Source organism: Glycine soja, chromosome 5 (genome assembly GCF_004193775.1).
Source record: "Glycine soja cultivar W05 chromosome 5, ASM419377v2, whole genome shotgun sequence".
Lineage (NCBI taxonomy): Eukaryota > Viridiplantae > Streptophyta > Magnoliopsida > Fabales > Fabaceae > Glycine > Glycine soja.
Window position 1 is genome coordinate 28330136 of NC_041006.1, and position 21165 is coordinate 28351300.

Here is a 21165-nt window from a genome sequence, read left to right on the forward strand (position 1 = left end):
TAATGTGAGAAAGAGAATAAATTACTCAACGAATTTTATCCTTGCATTCCCCCTTCAATGATCAAAAACCATGGTAAATCATAAAAGTGGTGCCAAATAGCAAATACATAGAATGGACATATTTTCTGGGTATGAAATGCACATGAGGAGTGAAGAGAGGGAAGAAGACCAATAAACAAAAAAGAAAACTAGCATGACTCCTTCAACTGAGTACGTGTTCCTTTTCCCTCAGGTGAGAAGTTAACCATTTTCTGTGAGAAATTGATGCCAAAAGAATGCGCTCTAGAATCTGTCCCTCCTTCTTCCTCCCGTTTTTTCTTATTACCTTTTGAATACATATTAAAATAGAGTCCATCTTCGAATCGGGCAAGTAATGCAGGCAGTGGACAAATTGAATATCTAGGTGTACAATGAGTACCCTTATTGAAGGGATCAATATTCTATCTGGCGTCATCAATTTTCAATAAAGAGAAAACAGAATCCGCAGCACAATTGGACTCATTACCGGTCACAATAGCAAATTCAGCCACTTCACTTAGTGTGGAGAGTGATGGAAGACGCCGAACACTGGGCAATTGAAGTGATGCAGAAACACTAATAGAACTATCCTCATCCTGCACACCTCTCTGAATCTGCAGCGCATACTCCAAGTCCCACAACAAAGCATCCATGGTTGGCCTATCAGAACCATCTTCTTGCAAGGATTTTTCTACTGTCTCACTAAATTTTCTGAGCGAGTTTTGATCTATTTGGTCCTTAATGGAAGGGTCAACAATATCTTGGAGCATCCCCTTATTTTTGCAGAGTATTCCCCATTCAGCCAAGTTTATCTGGTCTCTTGGAAGCGATGGGTCAATCACTGCTCTTGCACACAACACTTCCAAAAGAACGACCCCAAATGAATATACATCAGATTTTTCTGTCAGCTGTTGCGTCTTGAAATACTCAGGATCAAGATACCCGAAAGTGCCTTTAACAACAGTGGTTACATATGGTTGATGATCAACAGGACCAGTCCTTGAAAGACCAAAGTCAGCAACTTTGGCTACAAGGTTCTCATCAAGCAATATGTTTGTAGACTTTACATCACGGTGAATGATCCCCCCATCCACTCCTTTGTGAAGGTAATGAAGACCACTGGCAGCTCCAATGCAAATTTCAAGCCTATTCTTCCAAGACAACCTTGGCAAGTTTTTATTGGACAAATGGTCTCTGAGTGTTCCTTTTTCCATGTACTCATAAACCAGTATCATCTCAAAGTTTTCATCACAATACCCAATTAAGGAAACAAGGTGCTTGTGACGAATCTTGGACAAAATCACGATCTCGGTGTGAAATTCTGGAAGGCCTTCACCCGACCCCGGCTCACCTCTTTTCACAGCGACTGTCATGCCATTCTGAAGAACCCCTTTATAGACGTTGCCAAAACTACCCTTTCCAATTATCTGACTTGCATGGAAGTTATTGGTTGCCAATTGAAGATCAAGCAATGGAATTTTCAGACCAAGATTTATGTTGGGAAGAGCAGAGCCTTGACTGGTTCCCTCAGTCAATCTACTTTGAGAACTCCCTCCAGCAGTAACGAGCATTGGCAACCAGTCTGAATTCTCAGTGGGTTTTTCCTTCGTTATTTTAAGACGCCAAAGAAAGCCAAGTATCATCATAAAAATAATCAGGACTGAACCTAGCACCACAGGAAGACGATTGTGCTCAGAATTGGGTTCGTCCAGGTAAGGAGGAACAGAACTTGATCTCTCAATTATTTTCATTATTTCTAGCCCGTTTAAAAACGCATCACGAATGCGAGCGGATGCATCAGGTGCTATGCTGACCTTCATAAACCCAGAGTCATCAGAGTGTACCACAAAATCAAAATAATAAGGGGCTGGCAACTCCTTAGACACTTCTGGGTCATAAATATTTACGGGCATGACATAGGTATCGTAAATGAACAGATTGATGTATGCATGATCAATTTGTGGACTCCAATAGTCACAGAAGTGAAGCCGAAGAAGATGATCTGTGTTGTAGTCCACGGGAAGAGCCCATGTTATGTTTCCAGCACTGGAAGAGCTGCTATTAATCTCTTTAGCAGTTCTGTACACATCACTTGGCGCGGTAAATTTATTTGCGTATGGACCATCTGAGTCATCACCTACATGGTACTCAATTCGACCCATGAAAGGGGAACGATTCTTGGCATTTTCTGGATTTGCAAAATAACTATCATCTGGAAACCACTTTCTCAATAAGTTATCTGGACCAGTGACAATTTGGCCACCCACATTCAGCCTAAGTTTGGTCTCCAACACGCGAGAATACAAACCTGGTCTGTAACTAGTTAAGCCCATGTAACCACTAAAAGTGAAATGCGAGACATTATTGCTAATCAAATTGAGAGGGAGTAGGAAGAGTTCAATAGCATTCACAAATGCAAATGATGATGGCAGAGGTCTGAATATAATTTTGAAGGTGGGGGAAGTGATCTCCATGAAAAACTCTTTTACCGGATCAGCGTTGTTTTCGGTATCATTTCTGGCATCAAATTTTTGGACCAACCAGAACCCCGGAACCGAGATGTTGAACCTGGCCGAGTAAAGATTACTCCGTGAAGTGAAAGAGAAGAAATGGAGGCGTACCAGATAGGTGCCATTTGTGTCGATACCGAACTCATATGAGGACTCACGTCGAAAAATCCTTGCTGTTTGGTAGAGAGGAGAAGGCACCTGTGATTCATTGCTCTCTGTTTTGCTTCTGCTAAAACGGGCTACAGGGTTTGATTCACCAACGTAAACCTTGTCACCTACGGTAACATTGCTATCAGACCCACAATTGATAAAATATTTATCTGGGACGTTGTATCCGAGTGACGGGAACAGCAGTGATGAGAATGGAAGAAGAAAAACAAGTATTAGACACAGAAAGTGTTGAATTCTATGGAGCATAGCAATCGCCATGGAAAAATGGTGTTCAGAGGGGCTTAGTTTCGGCTGTGATGATTGTAGCTTTTGAAACTATGGTATGGGGACTTGAATCAACAAAGCATGGGATTCGAATGAGAGGAAGACTGAAGCACAGGTTAAGTCGTCAACTTTGATTTTTCTTCTTCTTTCCTGTTGTTTTTTATTTTCTTTTCTTTGCTTTTTTAATTCTTGATTTATCCACTACGGGAGGTCCGGAACTATTTGAGGCATGCAAATGAAAATTGAAAAATCTTGCTTACTTTAAGATGTTTGAGATTCATTATTACGCTCGACTTCAACCAATGGTCGAAGCGGACATGCTGTATTCTTATGGACTCATTATTGTGATAATATAAATAAATTTTCCACGAAATGAACTGAGAAGGATGCTAATAATACAGCCTAATGGCAAGGCAATAGAGTGCAAATATATCTCTAGAGACATGAACAGTTTCACAAGGTCCAAGCTTGTATTTTGTCTTGACATTCTTGGAAGGGAACAGAGAGCTGGAAGTCCAAGATTTTAGAAGACAGATCTAATTAATGACATAACAAATGCCATTGTCAGGATGTGAGATAAATAACTAAACTAAAAGAAGAACAATTTTTTCGTGTTGTTAAACTATTGATTTAATGATTAGAAAGATCAATCTATAAAAAATTAAATAGTATGACATTTCTACAACTAGAAAGAAATTTCACCATCTATATAAGTCTCTTGTTCTATCACTCAAATTTGTTACTACTTGTATCCAGTTTCTATTATTAATATATTTACTTTATTGGCCTATCAAAAAAACAAAAAAACTTGGTTGCTAGCAGATTTTAATTTTTTTTACAAACATATATATATATATATATAATTCATTCAGAAATAGCAAAAAAAAATATAAATAGAATTCAATAAAAAAATGTTTCAATCAATATCTCTAGTACTTTAATTTCTTCCATTGAAAACTGCCGGAGTCAATACGACCTTTTTCTCTCTCTCTATAGACATATAACTGAGAAATAGGATCTACAAAATACCTGGGGGACTAAACCAAACCAAAGGCAAGCCAAATAGTCAAATCTATAAGAAGGGTACAGACAGAAGGAGCTCCATGGATATGAAAGAGGTTGGAGAGTCCATGCATGTATATCCTAGGTTATGGGCAACAAAAGAGGCTAGAGAATCTGCACAAGCATTTGCCTCACGATAAATATGTGATATTCTAAAGTTAAAGCTATTGGTTAAAGATATACAATGCTTTATAGAAGAGGACATATTGTAATCGATTACAGGTATTGGTAATCGATTACAGGACCAATAAGCCTACTGGCAATCGATTACAGGATGTTGTAATCGATTACAGGCTGCCTGTTCATGTGTAATCGATTACACTGGATGGTAATCGATTACCAGAGCCTATCCTAGGCTAGTTTCTTAAGAGAATATCTATGTTTATGCTAAAACATATCCAATATGATTAATTATCACTACTAATGCACTTAATTCAATCATTCAATTATTACATACACAAGAAATCATAAATTCTTCCATAATAACAAGAATTCAAACAAGATCAAACAAAATAATATACAAACAATAAATAATAGTAAATCAATCAATCAATCAATCAACCAATCAATCCCTATTTTTCTAAATCTCTTACATCTAAGAGGCCTAATTCTCTTCTAATAGAGAAGAACACTTCCTTGGGGAGAGGTTTTGTGAAAATATCAGCAAGTTGATTCTTAGTATCAACAAACTCTAATACACAATCTCCCTTTAGGACATGATCTCTAAGAAAGTGGTGTCTAATCTCTATATGTTTAGTTCTAGAGTGTTGAACTGGGTTTTTGGATAGATTTATGGCACTAGTATTATCACACTTAACAGGTATGCGATCAAGAATGATGCCATAGTCAGATAATTGTTGCTTCATCCATAAAATCTATGCACAACAACTACCAGCAGAGATATACTCCGCTTCAGCAGTAGATAAAGCAACATTGTTTTGTTTCTTCTATGCCATGAGACAAGAGCCGATCCAATGAATTGACAAGTTCCACTTGTACTTTTTCTATCAGTTTTAGATCCGACAAAATCAGAATCAGAATATCCTATTAAGTTACATGTTGAATTCTTAGGATACCATAATCCTAAATTGATTGTTCCTAATAGATATCTCATGATTCTCTTTACTGCACTTAAATGTGATTGTTTGGGGTTGGATTGAAACCTAGCACACATACATACACTAAACATAATATCAGGTCTACTAGCAGATAAATAAAGAAGAGATCCGATCATACCTCGATATTGTTTTATGTCTATAGACTGACCAGATTCATCTTTATCTAAGTAACAACTAGTGCTCATCGGTGTAGACATGTGTTTTGCACTATCCATCCCAAATCTTTTGATCAATTCCTTGCAGTACTTGGATTGATTGATGAATATACCTTCTTGAGTTTGCTTGATTTGTAATCCCAGAAAGTCCTTTAGTTCTCCCATCATTGACATTTCAAATTCACTTTGCATATCAAGGGAAAACTCCTTGCACAATGAATCATTAGTGGATCCAAAAATTATATCATCAACATATATTTGAACCAAAAAAATATCATTATGCTTTCTCTTTATGAACAATGTGGTATCCACTTTACCTCTAGAGAATTCTTTTTCTAGAAGAAAATTACTTAAGCGTTCATACCAAGCCCTAGGGGCTTGTTTCAAACCATAAAGAGCCTTTTGCAATTTATAAACATGATTTGGTTTATCTGGGATTTCAAAGCCTGGGGGTTGTTCAACATATACTTCTTCTTGAATTAAACCATTTAGAAAAGCACTTTTAACATCCATTTGATAGAGTTTAAAATTCATTATGGATGCATATGCTAAGAGCATTCTAATGGCTTCTAATCTTGCAACTGGAGCATATGTTTCTTCATAGTCTATTCCCTCTTCTTGATTATACCCTTTTGCTACTAACCTAGCCTTATTTCTAATAATTATGCCATGTTCATCTAATTTATTTCTAAAAACCCATTTTGTTCCTATGACAGGATAATTTTCAGGTTTTTCTACTAGTTTCCACACATTATTTCTTTCAAATTGATTCAGTTCTTCTTGCATGGCAATGATCCAGTTATCATCTATTATGGCTTCTTTTATATTTTTAGGTTCAATCATAGATACAAAAGCCATATTATTGCATAAATCTTTAAGAGAATGTCTAGTTGTTACCCCTTTTGAGATATCACCAATAATGTTGTCGAGGGGATGATCTCTTGAAGCTTTCCATTCTCTTGGAAGTTCATCATTTGATTTGACTTCTTCTGGAGGATCTTCATTGTTTCCTTTATCATTTCCTTTGGAATCTTGTTCATGAATATTCATATGTTCTAAAGAATCTGCAATATCATCTAGCATATTCTTTCTTGACAAGATAGCATTAGATTCATCAAAGGTAACATGAATGGATTCCTCGATATTCATAGTTCTTTTATTATATATCCTATATGCTTTGCTTTGTAATTTTCCTAGATTATCTTTACCATTATTAAGCACAAAGCACTTGCAACCAAAAACATGTAGATGAGAAATATTTGGTTTTCTACCATTATATAACTCATATGGGGTTTTCTTTAAAATGGGTCTTATTAAGGCCCTATTCATGATGTAACATGCAGTATTGACAGCTTCAGCCCAAAAATACTTTGGAAGAGAAGTATCATTTAATAAAGTTCTTGCAATTTCTTCCAATGATCTATTTTTCCTCTCAACAACTCCATTTTGTTGAAGGGTTCTAGGTGCAGAAAAATTGTGTTCAATACCATGTTCATCACAGAATAATTCAAAATCTTTATTTTCAAATTCACTCCCATGATCACTTCTAATGGATGCAATCTTGAGATTTTTCTTGTTTTGTATGACTTTAGCAAGTTTTCTAAATGCTTGGAATGAATCACTTTTATGTGTAATAAATAATGTCCAAGTATATCTAGAGAAATCATCAACTATAACTAGAGCATAGTAATTTCCTCCAAAACTCATGGTTCTAGATGGACCAAATAAATCCATATGCAATAATTGTAAGGGTTGAGTGGTTGAAACAACATTTTTAGGTTTGAATGAGACTCTTGTTTGTTTGCCCTTTTGACATGCATCACATAATTTATCTTTTTCAAATTTCAATTTAGGCAAACCAACTACTAAATCTTTTGAAATTAATTTATTTAAGTGATCCATGTTTATGTGAGCAATTCTTTTATGCCATAACCATGAATCATCATCTTTGCTAAGAAAGCAATGATTGTTTTCTAGTTTTATGCTTAAGTCTATCATGTAAACATTATTGACTCTATGTCCTACATGCTTTATATTAATGTCATGATTATGTTCTATAAGACATTTTTGAGAATCAAATGATACTAGATAGCCTTTGTCGCATAATTGACTAACGCTAAGCAGGCTGTGCTTAAGGCCTTCAACAAGTAAAACATTTTCAATGGAGTTTGAAGAATTTGTACCTATTTTACCAACTCCAAGGATTCTACCTTTGTTTTTGTCACCATATGTTACATGCCCGCTTTTCTTTGGAGAGATATGTGTAAAATTTGATGCATCTCCAGTCATATGTTTTGAGCATCCGCTATCTATGTACCATTTCTTCCTCAAAGACACCTACATATCAAATTTTTGACTTAGGTACCCAAACTTTATTGGGTCCTTGCATGTTAGTATAAACTGAGGATCCTTTTGGGACCCATATCATTTTAATGTTGATGTAATTTTTCTTGAAGTAGCAAGTTGATATGCCATGTCCTCTTCTTCCACAGTAAAAACAAGTTATATAATTACATTTTTGTGTGGAAGTAGAAAAGTTTTTATAAAACTTTTGTTGTTTTTCATATTTATACCCTAGTCCATTCTTATTGGAAACATATCTTTGTTTACTTAATATGACATCTAAATTATTTTTACTATAAGAAAATTTAGCAAGTGAATTTTTCAACTCTTTAATTTCTTTTTCATATTTTTCACAACAACTACAAGGATCTAATAGTTTCTTGTCAGAAATAGTGGAGATATTAACTTTTTCATTTGTTTTAGAAATTGAGACTTCATTTCTAAGATGATCTAATTCTTTGTTTAATTTTGAGATTTCATTTTCTAAATTTGAAATTGTTTTCTTTGAAGATGAAACTAATTTTGCAAGTTTAATTGACTCTTTATGCAGATCAGCAAATGCTTCTTGCAATTCATCAAAAGAAATAGATAAGTTATTTGAAGATGTTACCTCTTCATCACTTTCGTAACTTTTAGCCATAAGGCAGAGATTTATCTCTTCATTTTCTGAATCTTCAGAAGATTCCATATCATTTTCATCCCATGTGATGTATGCTTTCTTCAATTTCTTTTCACTAAGATTTTTCTTTTCAGATTTCTCCATCTTTTTCTTGAAGATGGGACAATCAACCCTCAGATGTCCAGGTTGGTTACATTCAAAGCATTTTAAAGTAGAGGATGAAGTTTCTGTCCTTCTCTTTGATTTAAAATTGGGTCGCCTCTTATTTCCTCTTACTTTAAGAAACTTGTTGAATCTTTTTACAAAAAGACTTAGATCATCATCATCATCTGGATCATTTTCCTTATCACTTTCTTCTTGAATTGAGGATGATGCTTTAAGAGCAATTCCTTTCTTTTTCTTGTCATTTTCTTCATGTTGGTGTAATCTCAATAATTCTATCTCGTGTTCCTGTAACTTTCCAAATAAAGTAGCAAGGGACATGTTAGACAAATCTCTTGATTCAGTAATGGCTGTTACTTTGGGTTTCCATTCTCTACTTAAACATCTAAACACCTTGTTTATGAGATCCTCATTTTGAAATTCTTTACCTAAGGCTGCTAGATGATTTACTATATGTGTAAATCTCTTTTGCATGCTTTGAATATTTTCATTTGCATTCATTCTAAATAATTCATACTCATGAGTTAGTGCATTTATCCTAGATCTTTTAACATCTGTAGTTCCTTCATGTGTTAATCGAAGAGTGTCCCACATTTCCTTAGCACTCTTACAATTTGAAACCCTGAAATATTCATCCATTCCCAAGGCAGATGTTATTATGTTTTTGGCTTTTAAATTGTATTGTACTCGTTTTCTATCCTCTTCAGACCATCTATCTCTAGGTTTTTCTATAGTTATACTTTCACTTGATGAACTGCCATCAATTGTAATTCTTTCTACTGTGGTGGGTATATAAGGCCCTATTTCTATGGCTTCCCAAATATTTAGGTCTATTGCCTCAATAAAAATTTGCATTCGGGTTTTCCAGTAATGGTAACCCTCTCCATTAAAGATTGGAGGTCTATTGATAGAATTCCCTTCTGGAAATAAGGAGTTTGCTGAGGCCATCTTTTTCTTGAAGCTTCTAAACTTTATACAAGAATGAAGCTCTGATACCACTTGTTAGACAAGTGGCCTCAGATATCTTAAGAAGGGGGGGTTGAATTAAGATATTCCAAACTACTTCCCCAATTTAAAATCTATTTCACTTTCTTTTCAAGTTATAAATTCCCTTAACAATGAACTTCTTAAATATTAATTCAAATAAAACAATTTGAATATTAATATAAAGAAATAATAAACAAAGGAGATTAAGGGAAGAGAAAGTGCAAACTCAGATTTATACTGGTTCGGCCACACCCTTGTGCTTACGTCCAGTCCCCAAGCAACCCGCTTAAGAGTTCCACTATCTTGTAAATTCCTTTTACAAGTTCTAAACACACAAGGACAATCCTTCCTTTGTGTTTAGAATTCCTTTATAACAAGAGACCCACGGTCTCTTAATCCCTTAGAGAATGAAGAGAAGAAGAAGAATGAATCTCTCTAGAAAGAGATAGATTTTACAGATTGAGCACTCAAATAATTCCTTAATGAATTGCAATTGAATTGGCCAAGGAATTCTTAAGAGGATAAAAATGATTTTGCTCTTTGAGAGGATAAACACTTTTGTTCATAAAAACTCTGAGCAAATTCGTGTTATAAGTCACATATATATAGACCATTGGTGGTCATGACTAAAGCCTTTGAAAAGTTGTGACTCTTAGAATTATTTTTCTGAAAATTCTGTCTGGTAATCGATTACAGGAATTGTGTAATCGATTACAGCTTTTAAAATTTGAATTAAAACGTTTATTAACTGCTGGTAATCGATTACCAAAATTGTGTAATCGATTACCAAAATTGTGTAATCGATTACACAGTCTAAAATTTCGAATTCAAATTTTAGTAGCTGTTATAAAACATATTTGGCCACTGGTAATCGATTACATCCTCTGGTAATCGATTACCAGAGAGTAAATCCTTTGAAAAACACTTTTTAATTTAAATTACTTGGCCAAACCTTTTGCTAATTCAATTAGGAATTCCCTTCCTAATATACTAGTGATCATCTTGATGTTGTGACTTGTAATCTTGAAGTATTGTCTTGAATTTAATCTTGAAAAGCCCATTTGCATCAATTGCATCATATCATCATGATTATCATCAAAACATCAAAGGCAATTGCATCTACATATACTACCTTGTTCCCAGGTCCATTTTCAGCTGGGATGACCTTAAGAGGGTGTTCTCGGAGAAATTCTTCCTTGCATCTAGGACCACTGTCATCAGAAAAGACATTTCAGGCATCAGGCAACTTAGTGGAGAAAACTTGTATGAGTACTGGGAAAGATTCAAGAAATTGTGTGCAAGCTGTCCTCACCACCAGATTTCTGAGCAACTCCTTCTTCAATATTTCTATGAGGGACTTAGCAACATGGAGAGGAGTATGATTGATGTTGCCAGTGGTGGAGCTCTTGGTGATATGACCCCTACTGAAGCTAGGAATTTGATTGAGAAGATGGCTTCCAACTCCCAACAATTCAGTGCAAGAAATGATGCTATTGTTCTTAGAGGAGTCCATGAGGCGGCCACAGATTCATCTTCATCTACTGAAAATAAAAAGCTTGAAGGAAAACTTGATGCCTTGGTCAACCTGGTAACTCAGCTTGCCATGAATAAAAAATCTACACCTGTTGCAAGAGTTTGTGGTCTATGTTCTTCTGTAGATCACCATACAGATCTTTGTCCTTCTTTGCAGCAATCTGGAGTCAATGAGCAACCTGAAGCTTATGCTGCAAACATTTCTAATAGACCTCCTCAACAGCAAAACCAATAATAGCAGAATAATTATGACCTTTCAAGCAATAGATACAATCCAGGTTGGAGGAATCATCCAAATCTGAGATGGACAAGTCCTCCACAACAACAACAGCTTGTCCCTCTTTTTTAGAATGCTGCTAGTCCAAGCAAGCCATATGTTCCTCCTCCAATACAGCAGCAGTCACATCAAAGACAACAAGCAACTGAGGCTCCTCCTCAACCTTCCTTAGAAGAGTTAGTGAGGCAAATGACCATCCAGAATATGCAATTTCAGCAAGAGACAAGAGTCTCCATTCAGAGTCTGACAAATCAGATGGGGCAGATGGCTACTCAGTTGAACCAAGCTCAGTCCCAAAATTCTGACAAATTTCCTTCACAAACTGTGCAGAATTCGAAAAATGTGAGTGCCATCACCTTGAGGTCTAGCAACCAAATTCAAGTGCCTCCACCAATTGCAGCACCTACACCTGAAAAAGAGGATGAGATAGTTGCACAAAAGAGAAAGCTTCCTAACAAAAATTTTCATGCAGGTGGACCTTTTTCTAGTAATTCTGACTTACAGTAGTCTCTTATCCCTCTTCCATTCCCACCTAGAGCAATTCCAAACAAAAAGATGGAAGAAGCGGAAAAGGAGATCTTGGAGACCTTCAGGAAAGTAGAGGTGAACATACCTCTGCTAGATGCCATCAAGCAGATTCCAAGATATGCCAAGTTTCTAAAGGAGCTGTGCACCCACAAAAGGAAGCTCAAAGGAAATGAAAGGATTAGCATGGGCAGAAATGTGTCAGCATTGATAGGTAAATTTGTTCCTCACATTCTTGAGAAATGTAAGGACCCAGGTACTTTCTGTATACCTTGCATTATTGGGAACAATAAAGTTGAGAATGCCATGCTAGATCTAGGAGAATCAGTTAGTGTCATGCCTCTATCCATTTTCAATTCTTTATCTCTTGGACCTTTGCAATCTACAGATGTGGTGATTAATTTGGCAAATAGAAGTTTTGCTTACCCCGCAGGTTTCACAGAGGATGTGCTGGTTCGAGTTGGTGATTATTTTTCTTGTTGATTTTGATGTTCTTAATATGGAAGAGGGATTTTCCCATGGTTCAGTTCCAATTATTTTAGGTAGGCCATTTATGAAAACAGCCCGAACCAAGATATATGTTTATGCTGGCACATTGTCTATGGAATTTGGTGATATTGTTGTTCATTTTAACATTCTTGATGCCATGAAACATCCATCTGAGGATCATTCTATTTTTCGTGCTGAGATAATTGATCGGATTGTTGATGATTATACGTTTGATTTTGACAATGTTCTTCATGGTAGGAAACATCCATTTTTATTTTATTTGCATACTTGTCATTCCTTATGCATTGAATCTGAATCTGAGTTTGAATTTGATCCTGTGTCTGACTTTTATGCTGAGAATGAATTTGAATTTAAGTCTGGTATTGTACCTCTTGATGTCGATTTTTTAGAGTTAGAATGCACTAACCATGTTGTAGGAAATACATATACTTTTGACTTGCTTTATGAGGTACAGGTTGAGGAACCTTCTTCTTCTCCTACCCTGGTTCCTCCCACTGTTCAGCCACCACCCATACCAGAGTTGAAGCCCTTACCAGCAAACCTCAAGTATGCTTACTTGGAGGACAAGGAAAAATTTCCAGTGATCATCTCTGCCTCCCTTACTACTGAGTAAGAGGAGAAGTTGTTGCTAGTGCTCAAGAAGCACAAGAAGGCCATTGGATGGACTTTAGCAGACATTCCTGGTATTAGCCCATCTACCTACATGCATAGGATACTTTTAGAGGATGGAGCTAAGCCAGTGAGGCAGCCACAACGGTGACTCAACCCCGTCATTCTAGATGTGGTGAAAAAGGAAGTGACCAAGCTCTTACAAGCTGGAATCATCTACCCCGTTTCTGACAGCCAGTGGGTGAGTCTAGTCTAAGTGGTTCCTAAGAAGACAAGCCTCACAGTGATCAAGAATGAAAAGGATGAGCTTATCCCCATAAGAGTGCAGAACAGCTGGCGAGTCTGCATTGATTATAGGAGGCTGAACCAGGTAACCAGAAAAGATCATTTTCCCCTGCCTTTCATTGATCAAATGCTTGAGCACTTGGCAGGTAAGTCTCATTACTGTTTTCTTGATGGTTTTTCTGGTTATTTACAAATTCATATTGCTCTTGAGGATCAAGAAAAAACCACATTCACCTATCCCTTTGGCACTTTTTCCTATAGGAGGATGCCCTTTGGCCTATGCAACGCCCCTGGTACCTTCCAGCGGTGTATGCTTAGCATTTTCAATGATTTTTTAGAGAGTTGCATAAAGGTGTTTATGGATGATTTTACTGTTTATGGATCCTCTTTTGATACATGTTTAGATAGTCTGGATAGAGTTCTTAGTAGATGCATTGAAACTAACCTTGTGCTGAATTTTGAAAATGTCACTTCATGGTAGAACAAGGTATAGTTTTAGGGCATATAATTTCCAGTAGGGGCATAGAGGTAGACCCTGCAAAAATAGATGTTATTTCACAATTACCTTACCCCTCTTGCGTGCAAGAGGTTCATTCTTTTCATGGTCATGCAGGGTTTTATAGGCGCTTTATCAAGGATTTTAGCAAAGTGGCTCTTCCACTATCCAATCTGCTGCAAAAGGAGGTGGAGTTTGATTTTGATGACAGATGCAAAGATGCTTTTGATTGCCTAAAGTGTGCGGTGACTATCACCCTTATCATTCAGGCACCTGATTGGACAGCCCCATTTGAGCTAATGTGTGATGCATCCAATTATGCATTGGGGGTTGTCCTTGCTCAAAAGATTGATAAGCTGCCTCGGGTGATCTACTATGCTTCCAGAACTTTGGATGCTGCTCAAGCAAATTACACTACCATAGAGAAGGAGCTATTAGTGATAGTTTTTGCTCTTGAAAAATATCATTCATATTTGCTTGGTACTCGTGTTATTGTTTATATTGACCATGCAGTTCTAAAGTACCTATTGAAGAAGGCTGAATCAAAGCCTAGATTGATCAGGTGGATGCTTTGGCTCCAAGAGTTTTATTTAGAGATCTGTGATCGGAGTGGTGCGCAGAACCTCGTGGCTGACCATCTAAGTAGGATTGAGCGTGGGTCTAAGGACTCACCCATTCGGGATGATTTTCCAAATGACCATTTGTACATTCTGTATAGTATTTCTGATTCCTTCCCCACTCCCTGGTTTGCTAATATTGTGAATTATTTGGTTGCTTCTATTTTTCCTCCCTTAGCATCTAAAGCTCAAAATGATAAAATTAAGAGCGATGTTAAGCATTATATTTAGGATGACCCCTATTTGTGGAAGTTGTGCAGTGACTAGGTTATTAGGAGATGCATTGCAGACCATGAGATCGACTCGGTCCTGCAATTCTGTCATTCTTCCGCACCAGGTGGCCATCTTGGCTTACAGAGGACAGCTCGCAAGGTGCTTGACTGCGGTTTCTATTGGCCCACCATCTTCAAGGATGCGTGGAAAATCTATAGCACTTGTGAGCCTTGTCAGAGAGCAGGCGACTCACTTTCATGGAGACAGCAAATGCCTCAATAACCCATGTTGTTCTGTGAGGTATTTGATGTCAGGGGTATAGACTTTATGGGGCCTTTCCCTGTCTCTTTTGGTTTTGTTTATATTCTCCTTGCTGTTGATTATGTTTCAAAATGGGTGGAAGCCAAGCCCACCAGAATTAACGATGCTAAGGTTGTTGTGGATTTTGTTAGATCTAATTTGTTTTGCAAGTTTGGAGTCCCTAGAGCCATCGTTAGTGATCAAGGCACCCATTTTTGTAATAGATCCATGTATGCCTTGCTCAAAAAGTATGGGGTCGTGCACAGAATTTCCACACCATACCACCCCCAAACTAATGGGCAGGCTGAGATTTCAAACAGGGAGATAAAAAGGATCTTGGAGAAGATTGTGCAGCCGAACAAAAAGGATTGGAGCACCAGGCTAGACAATGCTCTTTGGGCGCATAGGACTGCCTACAAAGCACCCATAGGAATGTCTCCTTATCGGGTTGTCTTTGGCAAGGCATGTAATCTTCCTGTACAGATAAAGCACAAAGCCTATTGGGCTGTAAAGACCTGCAACTTCTCTATTGATCAGGCTGGAGAGGAAAGGAAGTTGCAACTAAGTGAGCTAGATGAGATTTGGTTAGAAGCCTATGAGAATTCCAAATTCTACAAGGAGAAGACCAAGAAGTTCCATGACAGCTTGATAGCTAAGAAGGACTTCGTGGTTGGACAGAAAGTTTTATAGTATAACTCTAGGCTCGGACTCATGAGTGGTAAGTTGAGATCAAAGTGGATTGGTCCTTTTGTGGGGACTAATGTTTTTCCTTATGGTACAGTTGAGATCAAAAGTGAATCCACAGATAATAGCCTCAAGGTCAATGGACACCGGCTGAAACCATTCCTCACAAATCCCTACTTAGTGGATGTAGTGGTGGAGGAGACCTCCTTACTTCACCCTACTTCTCTTCCACCATGACTTAGGGAGCTTTCTTTTTATGTCTCCTTCTTTACTTTTATTGCACTTGTCCAAATTTATTGATTGGTTTGATTGTTCTTGATCTTATGATTGTGCTACATTGAGGACAATGTGTTGTTTAAGTGTGAGGGGGGGGGGAGAGATTGTTCTTTAATTTTGTTGGGTATTCTAGTTTAATTTTATTAGGTTTTTTTTCTAGGTTAATTTTGTTATTTTGGTTTTATGTTTTGTGTACAACATTACATGTTCCTCTTTGAATTTTGGGTTATGTACAGGTAATGGGTAATTGTTTTTGAAATAGGAGTTTCTTGGCATTTTGTGAATTGAAACCCTTGTTTTTCTCTACATGTCAAGTTAGTTTTGAAAGTTCGAATTGGAAGTGATAGATTTACCCTTGGTGAGAATTTGAGCCATCATCATCTATTTTATTCGGTGTGTTTTGCCCCATTGATTGCTTGCACAATAGCCTTGGCTTGACTCTTGTTGATACTTCTTGCTTCACATGCATGTTGGGAGATGATTTAGGCATTTTGTTCTTATAAGCCTCTAGCCAAATGAGCCTACCTTGAATTAATTCCTTTGATAGCCCCTTTGAGCCTATGTTTCCCTTTCTTTGTTTTGAAGCTCATTACAAGCCTTAAGTGAAAAACCATGATTTCACCCTACCCTTAAGGAATTTTGGAGCTTTGGAATTGTTTTGGGAATAAGTGTGAGGGGGGGGAGGGGGGTATGTTTCATTGGATGAAATGTTTTTATTGGCCATGCTTGATGATGTATACATATATTGCATAATTTTTGCTTTATTTTTCAAATGCTTTCAATTGCTACTGTCCACGTTAAAAAAAAAATGAAGTTGAATAAATGAGGTCTTGGTTTGAAGACTTGGTTGATTTTGTTTTGGGTTTACTTTTTAAAGCTTAATTTGTAATTTTGGTTTTCGGGTTCACTATTTTTTTTTTACTTCCTACTTATTCCCCATTGCTCCTCTATTCCTTTGGGTTTTAGCTACTATCCCATACTTTCATCTACCTTGTCCTTGGCCTCATTACAACCTTAAAAGACCTTTTGATCCTCATGTGCATGTGTTTGTGATGTGGTTGTCAATTTTAGAGTCTTGTCAAGTCTATGTGGTGTTTGTTTTCATGGGTGCTCTGAGAGTAAACAGTAGCCTAGACACTTGAGAGATAAAGTGCATGTCTTATGAGGCTTTATCACTTTTCATTCTTGAGCTGATTGACTATCCGAAAAAACAATCGTGTTATCATTTGTGTTTCATCAACACCATAAGGGGGAATCCCACGAGGCGCAACTTGTTTGATCAAATCCTTCAGTTCATCCATGGTACATCCGGTGGGAATGTCAAAGTTTTTGGGATTTTTTCCTATGAACGAGTAACCTACAAACTCATTTTGGCGTGACATGTTCCACCTCCCATTGTAATATAGCAGGGCATCATGAGTAGGGGTCATAGTAGCTTCAAGTAAGTTTAAAATACCATCTGGGGTTCTAGCAATGCTACATAATAACTCAATCAGACCAACAAACGAAAATTCATGATTACACATTAACATTGTGTTAACATCAGCATCATCTTTCAGTTGCATACATTGAAACCGAAATTGATTACCTGCATACGTGAAAGGCTACCAGTAGTAAATTTCATCCAAAAATTGCTTGTCGGTTAGCTTAAGGGTATTGTGTATTCTGGTTTTTAACGTTTGAAAATCACACCCGTTAGGTACTCGAATGGGAACTGGAGTGGAAGCTTGGAAGGAAACACCACTGTCGTTGTGAACAATGGATCCATTTGGAAAAATAAAACCTAATGTGGAGTTCACAACTGTCTGACTGCTTGTCTCTCCCAAGAATGCCATAGTTTTTTGTAAGACTTGGGTTGATACTGAAACTTGTGCTTTCTTACGAGGTTAGGTTGTGCCATATATATAGATGAGTTTTAAAATTAGAGCTGCATTTTTTAAAGATTGAAAATACGCATGCACATGCTTTCTGTATGTGTTGTCAACTACACGAATGACATGACATGCTTTAGCTTGCATCAGATCTGCATGTGTAGTCATGTTGTGCAGGGTCCTTTCACGCGCTTTATGTTAATGCAGACAACAATTTATCAAACACGGTTTTCCACAATGTGTAGTCAAGTCAGACAACGATATATCATACATGCTTTTTTAGAATTAAGTAATAATTTTGTTGTGGACGTAACAAATAAATTACATGTTCAAAATGATCAGACATTTATAAATTACATGTTCAATCATCATTTAAGTCAACATAGTCTCTCTTGAACATCATGAAGCTCTTGTAATGCTGTATTCTGCTAATATATGGATTTGGCCATGACTTCGCCTGCGGATGACAATTGCTAGACCATAACAATGATACAGGCGGTAAGGGACAACGTTCTTTTAAATAAACCTGTTGTGTATGCGAAAAAAATGTTAACTCAATCCTACAAAAGTCATTGCATAATCATAAAAAAAACACTTCATATCTACAATGTACCTCAACAAAATGATTGTCATACACATGACCGATACAAATTATACGATGCAATGAAGAATTTGTTAGCGGTTGACTTTTAAGGGGAAAGAATGTCATGCTTTGTTGTTTAGACAAGGATATAACGATTACGTTATACCTTGATGCAATGACATGTCCCATGTCCGTTATATCCATCCACTTATCCGTTGTCACCTGAATAAAACAAATATACACGTCAAACTTAATTTCAAACTAAAGTCTTAAAAATCAAATTCATAAATTGCATACCTTGGTTAACCCATCAACAAGTAGTGACATCCTTAATTCCTCAAATCTCTCCGTGCCACCAAAGAGCTTGACATAGTCTTCTGAGAAATTGGCAAGTTCTTTAAGCAGATGGTTGCGGACCACCGACCAAGAGTCTTGACCCATACCTAATAAACCGGCAACCGACCGATATCCACAGTTACCATCACCTTTGACATCAAAAATCTTATCAATGAAGTTGTGCATAAATGGCTGAAACTGGTCCAACATGGGCATCATCGTTCTTCGAATCGGTTGCTCAGAGGATGATGCAGTACATCTCACGGACGAATTGCTATTTTGTTGTGATTCAAAGGCATCTACATACTCCCAGTAAGATGGATCGCGCTTTGTTGACCTTGGGTTCCTACTCGTAGTTTTCTTTGGTGCCCCCTTTGTGTTAACCTTTGCTGGAGGAGGACACATCGAATTCTGATCAGGGTGTGCAATTTCCCAAAGTTTACTTCTTAAAGTAAACTTGCCACAAACATCAAGTTCTTCGAATTTTTGGTATATTGTTTCCATTACGTCCTTGATGCCCACCTCGAGCTCAGATAACCCTTGGTCTGAAAAACTGAGTCTCCTCCAGAACATATGAATTGAATCTAGTGGGATGCAACCACCAACATATTTGGATAGCTCACAAGCACAAGGAAGACCAAGCGTGGTTCTCACCATGCAACCACAACTTGAGGGATTCTTGCCAGCATAGTGAACACGCTCAAATTCAGCAGCAATCTGATTTAAAGCATACCTTGAAACCATTCCAAGCAGCCTCTTGTATAAGGTTTTTTGGAACACATGTCCAACGACATGTGTACTTGTTTCAAATGATGCTTTAATCTGTGTGTGCTGGAACGTCATCATGTTGTCCACGGCATCCCACACACTGCATAAGTCTCCAATGCTATTTTGTAACAGTCTTTTTAAAGACGAGTGAACAGATTCAACCCTACATTTCAAATACACAAATGAAAATAAACATATACAATAATACAATTCCATAAATTTTTCAACGTTAATAGAAATAGTTCAACAATTTCATACCTGTTTGTTGTTGTGTTTCCTAAGTGCATCACCTTATTAGTCCAGGCGGAAACAAATTTTTCCTTGTGTGGTATTATCCATGTTTCCTTGACATAGTCAACAAATATTGGCCAAGGTGCGCAAGCTACTTCGAACTTCTTCAGGCATTCATCAAACTGTTATTCTGAAGGACAATCAGTCAGAGATCCCCAGCAAACCATGACATAATCCCAAGCATTTTTTTGTGCAATTAGTGATTTACATTTAGCCTTCACATTCTTGTTTATGTGAAAGATGCACAACAAATTTGTGCATTCAGGGAATACATCTTTCACTGCATTCATCAATGCTTGGTCTCTGTCAGTGACAATAACTCCAGGGAGGGCATCACGCTTTAAAAAAAGGCCTCGGAAGTGTTGTAAAGCCCATACCAAATTATTAATGCGTTCACCCTCCACATATGCAAAACCGGCAGAGAATGTCATCCCAGTCGGTGTCATCCCAACAAAATCGAGCAATGGGAGTCTATACCGGTTCGTTTTGTAGGTGTTGTCTATCAAAAACACCAAATTGCATGCGTTGACTAACTTCACTGAATCAGAGTGACACCAAAAGATATCACAAACCACGTCTTCATCCTTTATTTTGTGCCAATAAATATATTGATCACGTTCAAGAAGCTTCATCAGATGTTGCATTTCAAGATCGCTTCCTCTTATGGTAGAACGGAATGCACTTCTTGCATTGTATATCTGTTTAATAGTCGTATAGCTATTGGCATTGTGTTCCTTCAGAGTTAGCAGAATGCTTCTTGGCTTCACCATGGACTTCGTCATATCAGCAATAAGTGTTTTTTTAGATTTAGTCAATCGCCCCGCATATGAATGTCCAACTAATGACTTGGCCAATTCATGATTATGCACTCCACAAATCAACTTCACCATCCAGCCTTCTCCTCCAGCCACTGGCTTGCAACGAAGCTTGAAGGGACACCCACATTTCCTAGTCCCAGTGTCTCTTCTGATAAATTCTTTTTTCCTACACTTATACTCGCCACTCCTTTCACAGCCAATTAACACAAACGTACTCCTTCCTCTACTACCTGTGTTTGTGTCTGACCTTAAAATCACCGCCACAAATCCGTTTTCATGAGCCACGGATCGAGCCCACCGCAAAACATCCTCTCGGCACTCAAACACCTACAAAATCCACATAATTTAAGTTTTCTACCAGTATTCATTTTATTAAATATGTGACAAGCATTAACATTATAATCTGAGAAGTCTTGAACGCATCCGAACAATCAACATGTGGTTCATTCGCACCACATGATTCTGCATTTTCATAATCCATATCCGCTCGTTCAGACATTATTTCATACATCCACTCATCTTCATCCATCTAACCAAATCAAACAAAAAATGACCATACAAAAAAATTAGTAATTTAAAATAAAAAAGGAAAATAAATGAAAAAACAGATGCAAAAATGCAAAAACAGATGCAAATACCAAAAATAATACACTTACGGATCAAGTTGATCCGGAACTTACGGATCAACTTGATCCGGAAGGATGTTACGGATCAACTTGATTCGTAGCTTACGGATCAAGTTGATCCGGAAGCCATCCGTACGT

The 21165-nt window shown here is 37.3% G+C and overlaps 2 protein-coding genes and 1 non-coding gene across 3 annotated transcripts; all 3 read right to left on the reverse strand.

Moving 5' to 3' along the window:
• LOC114412440 (probable receptor-like protein kinase At2g23200) lies at positions 1 to 3129 on the reverse strand. Its single transcript, XM_028376340.1, has one exon. The coding sequence runs from the start codon at positions 2955 to 2957 to the stop codon at positions 441 to 443; it is 2517 nt and encodes an 838-aa protein (XP_028232141.1). The 5' UTR covers positions 2958 to 3129; the 3' UTR covers positions 1 to 440.
• Positions 3130 to 10622: 7493 nt separating this feature from the next.
• Positions 10623 to 10729, reverse strand: LOC114413859. The gene has a single exon (XR_003667004.1). It is a non-coding gene; the product is annotated as a small nucleolar RNA R71 (small nucleolar RNA).
• A 7237-nt stretch (positions 10730 to 17966) lies between these two features.
• On the reverse strand, positions 17967 to 20950 carry LOC114411248. Its single transcript, XM_028374987.1, has 6 exons — positions 20787 to 20950; positions 20700 to 20728; positions 20200 to 20648; positions 18486 to 18619; positions 18219 to 18410; positions 17967 to 18131 (listed from the first exon to the last, which is right to left on the reverse strand). Exons 1-6 carry the CDS (start codon positions 20928 to 20930, stop codon positions 17967 to 17969), a joined length of 1113 nt encoding a protein of 370 aa, XP_028230788.1. The 5' UTR covers positions 20931 to 20950.
• Positions 20951 to 21165: the final 215 nt, after the last annotated feature.

Bases quoted from the DNA above. Each gene is read 5' to 3' on its own strand.
- LOC114412440 (XM_028376340.1), bottom strand. From the start codon at position 2,957: ATGGCGATTGCTATGCTCCATAGAATTCAACACTTTCTGTGTCTAATA.
- LOC114411248 (XM_028374987.1), bottom strand. From the start codon at position 20,930: ATGGATGAAGATGAGTGGATGTATGAAATAATGTCTGAACGAGCGGAT. The intron at 18,620-20,199 runs GTGATCAATATA...GTATGGGTCAAG, and splicing joins TCTGATGAAGCTTCTTGAAC to ACTCTTGGTCGGTGGTCCGC. The intron at 18,132-18,218 runs GTACATTGTAGA...CATACACAACAG, and splicing joins ATGACAATCATTTTGTTGAG to GTTTATTTAAAAGAACGTTG.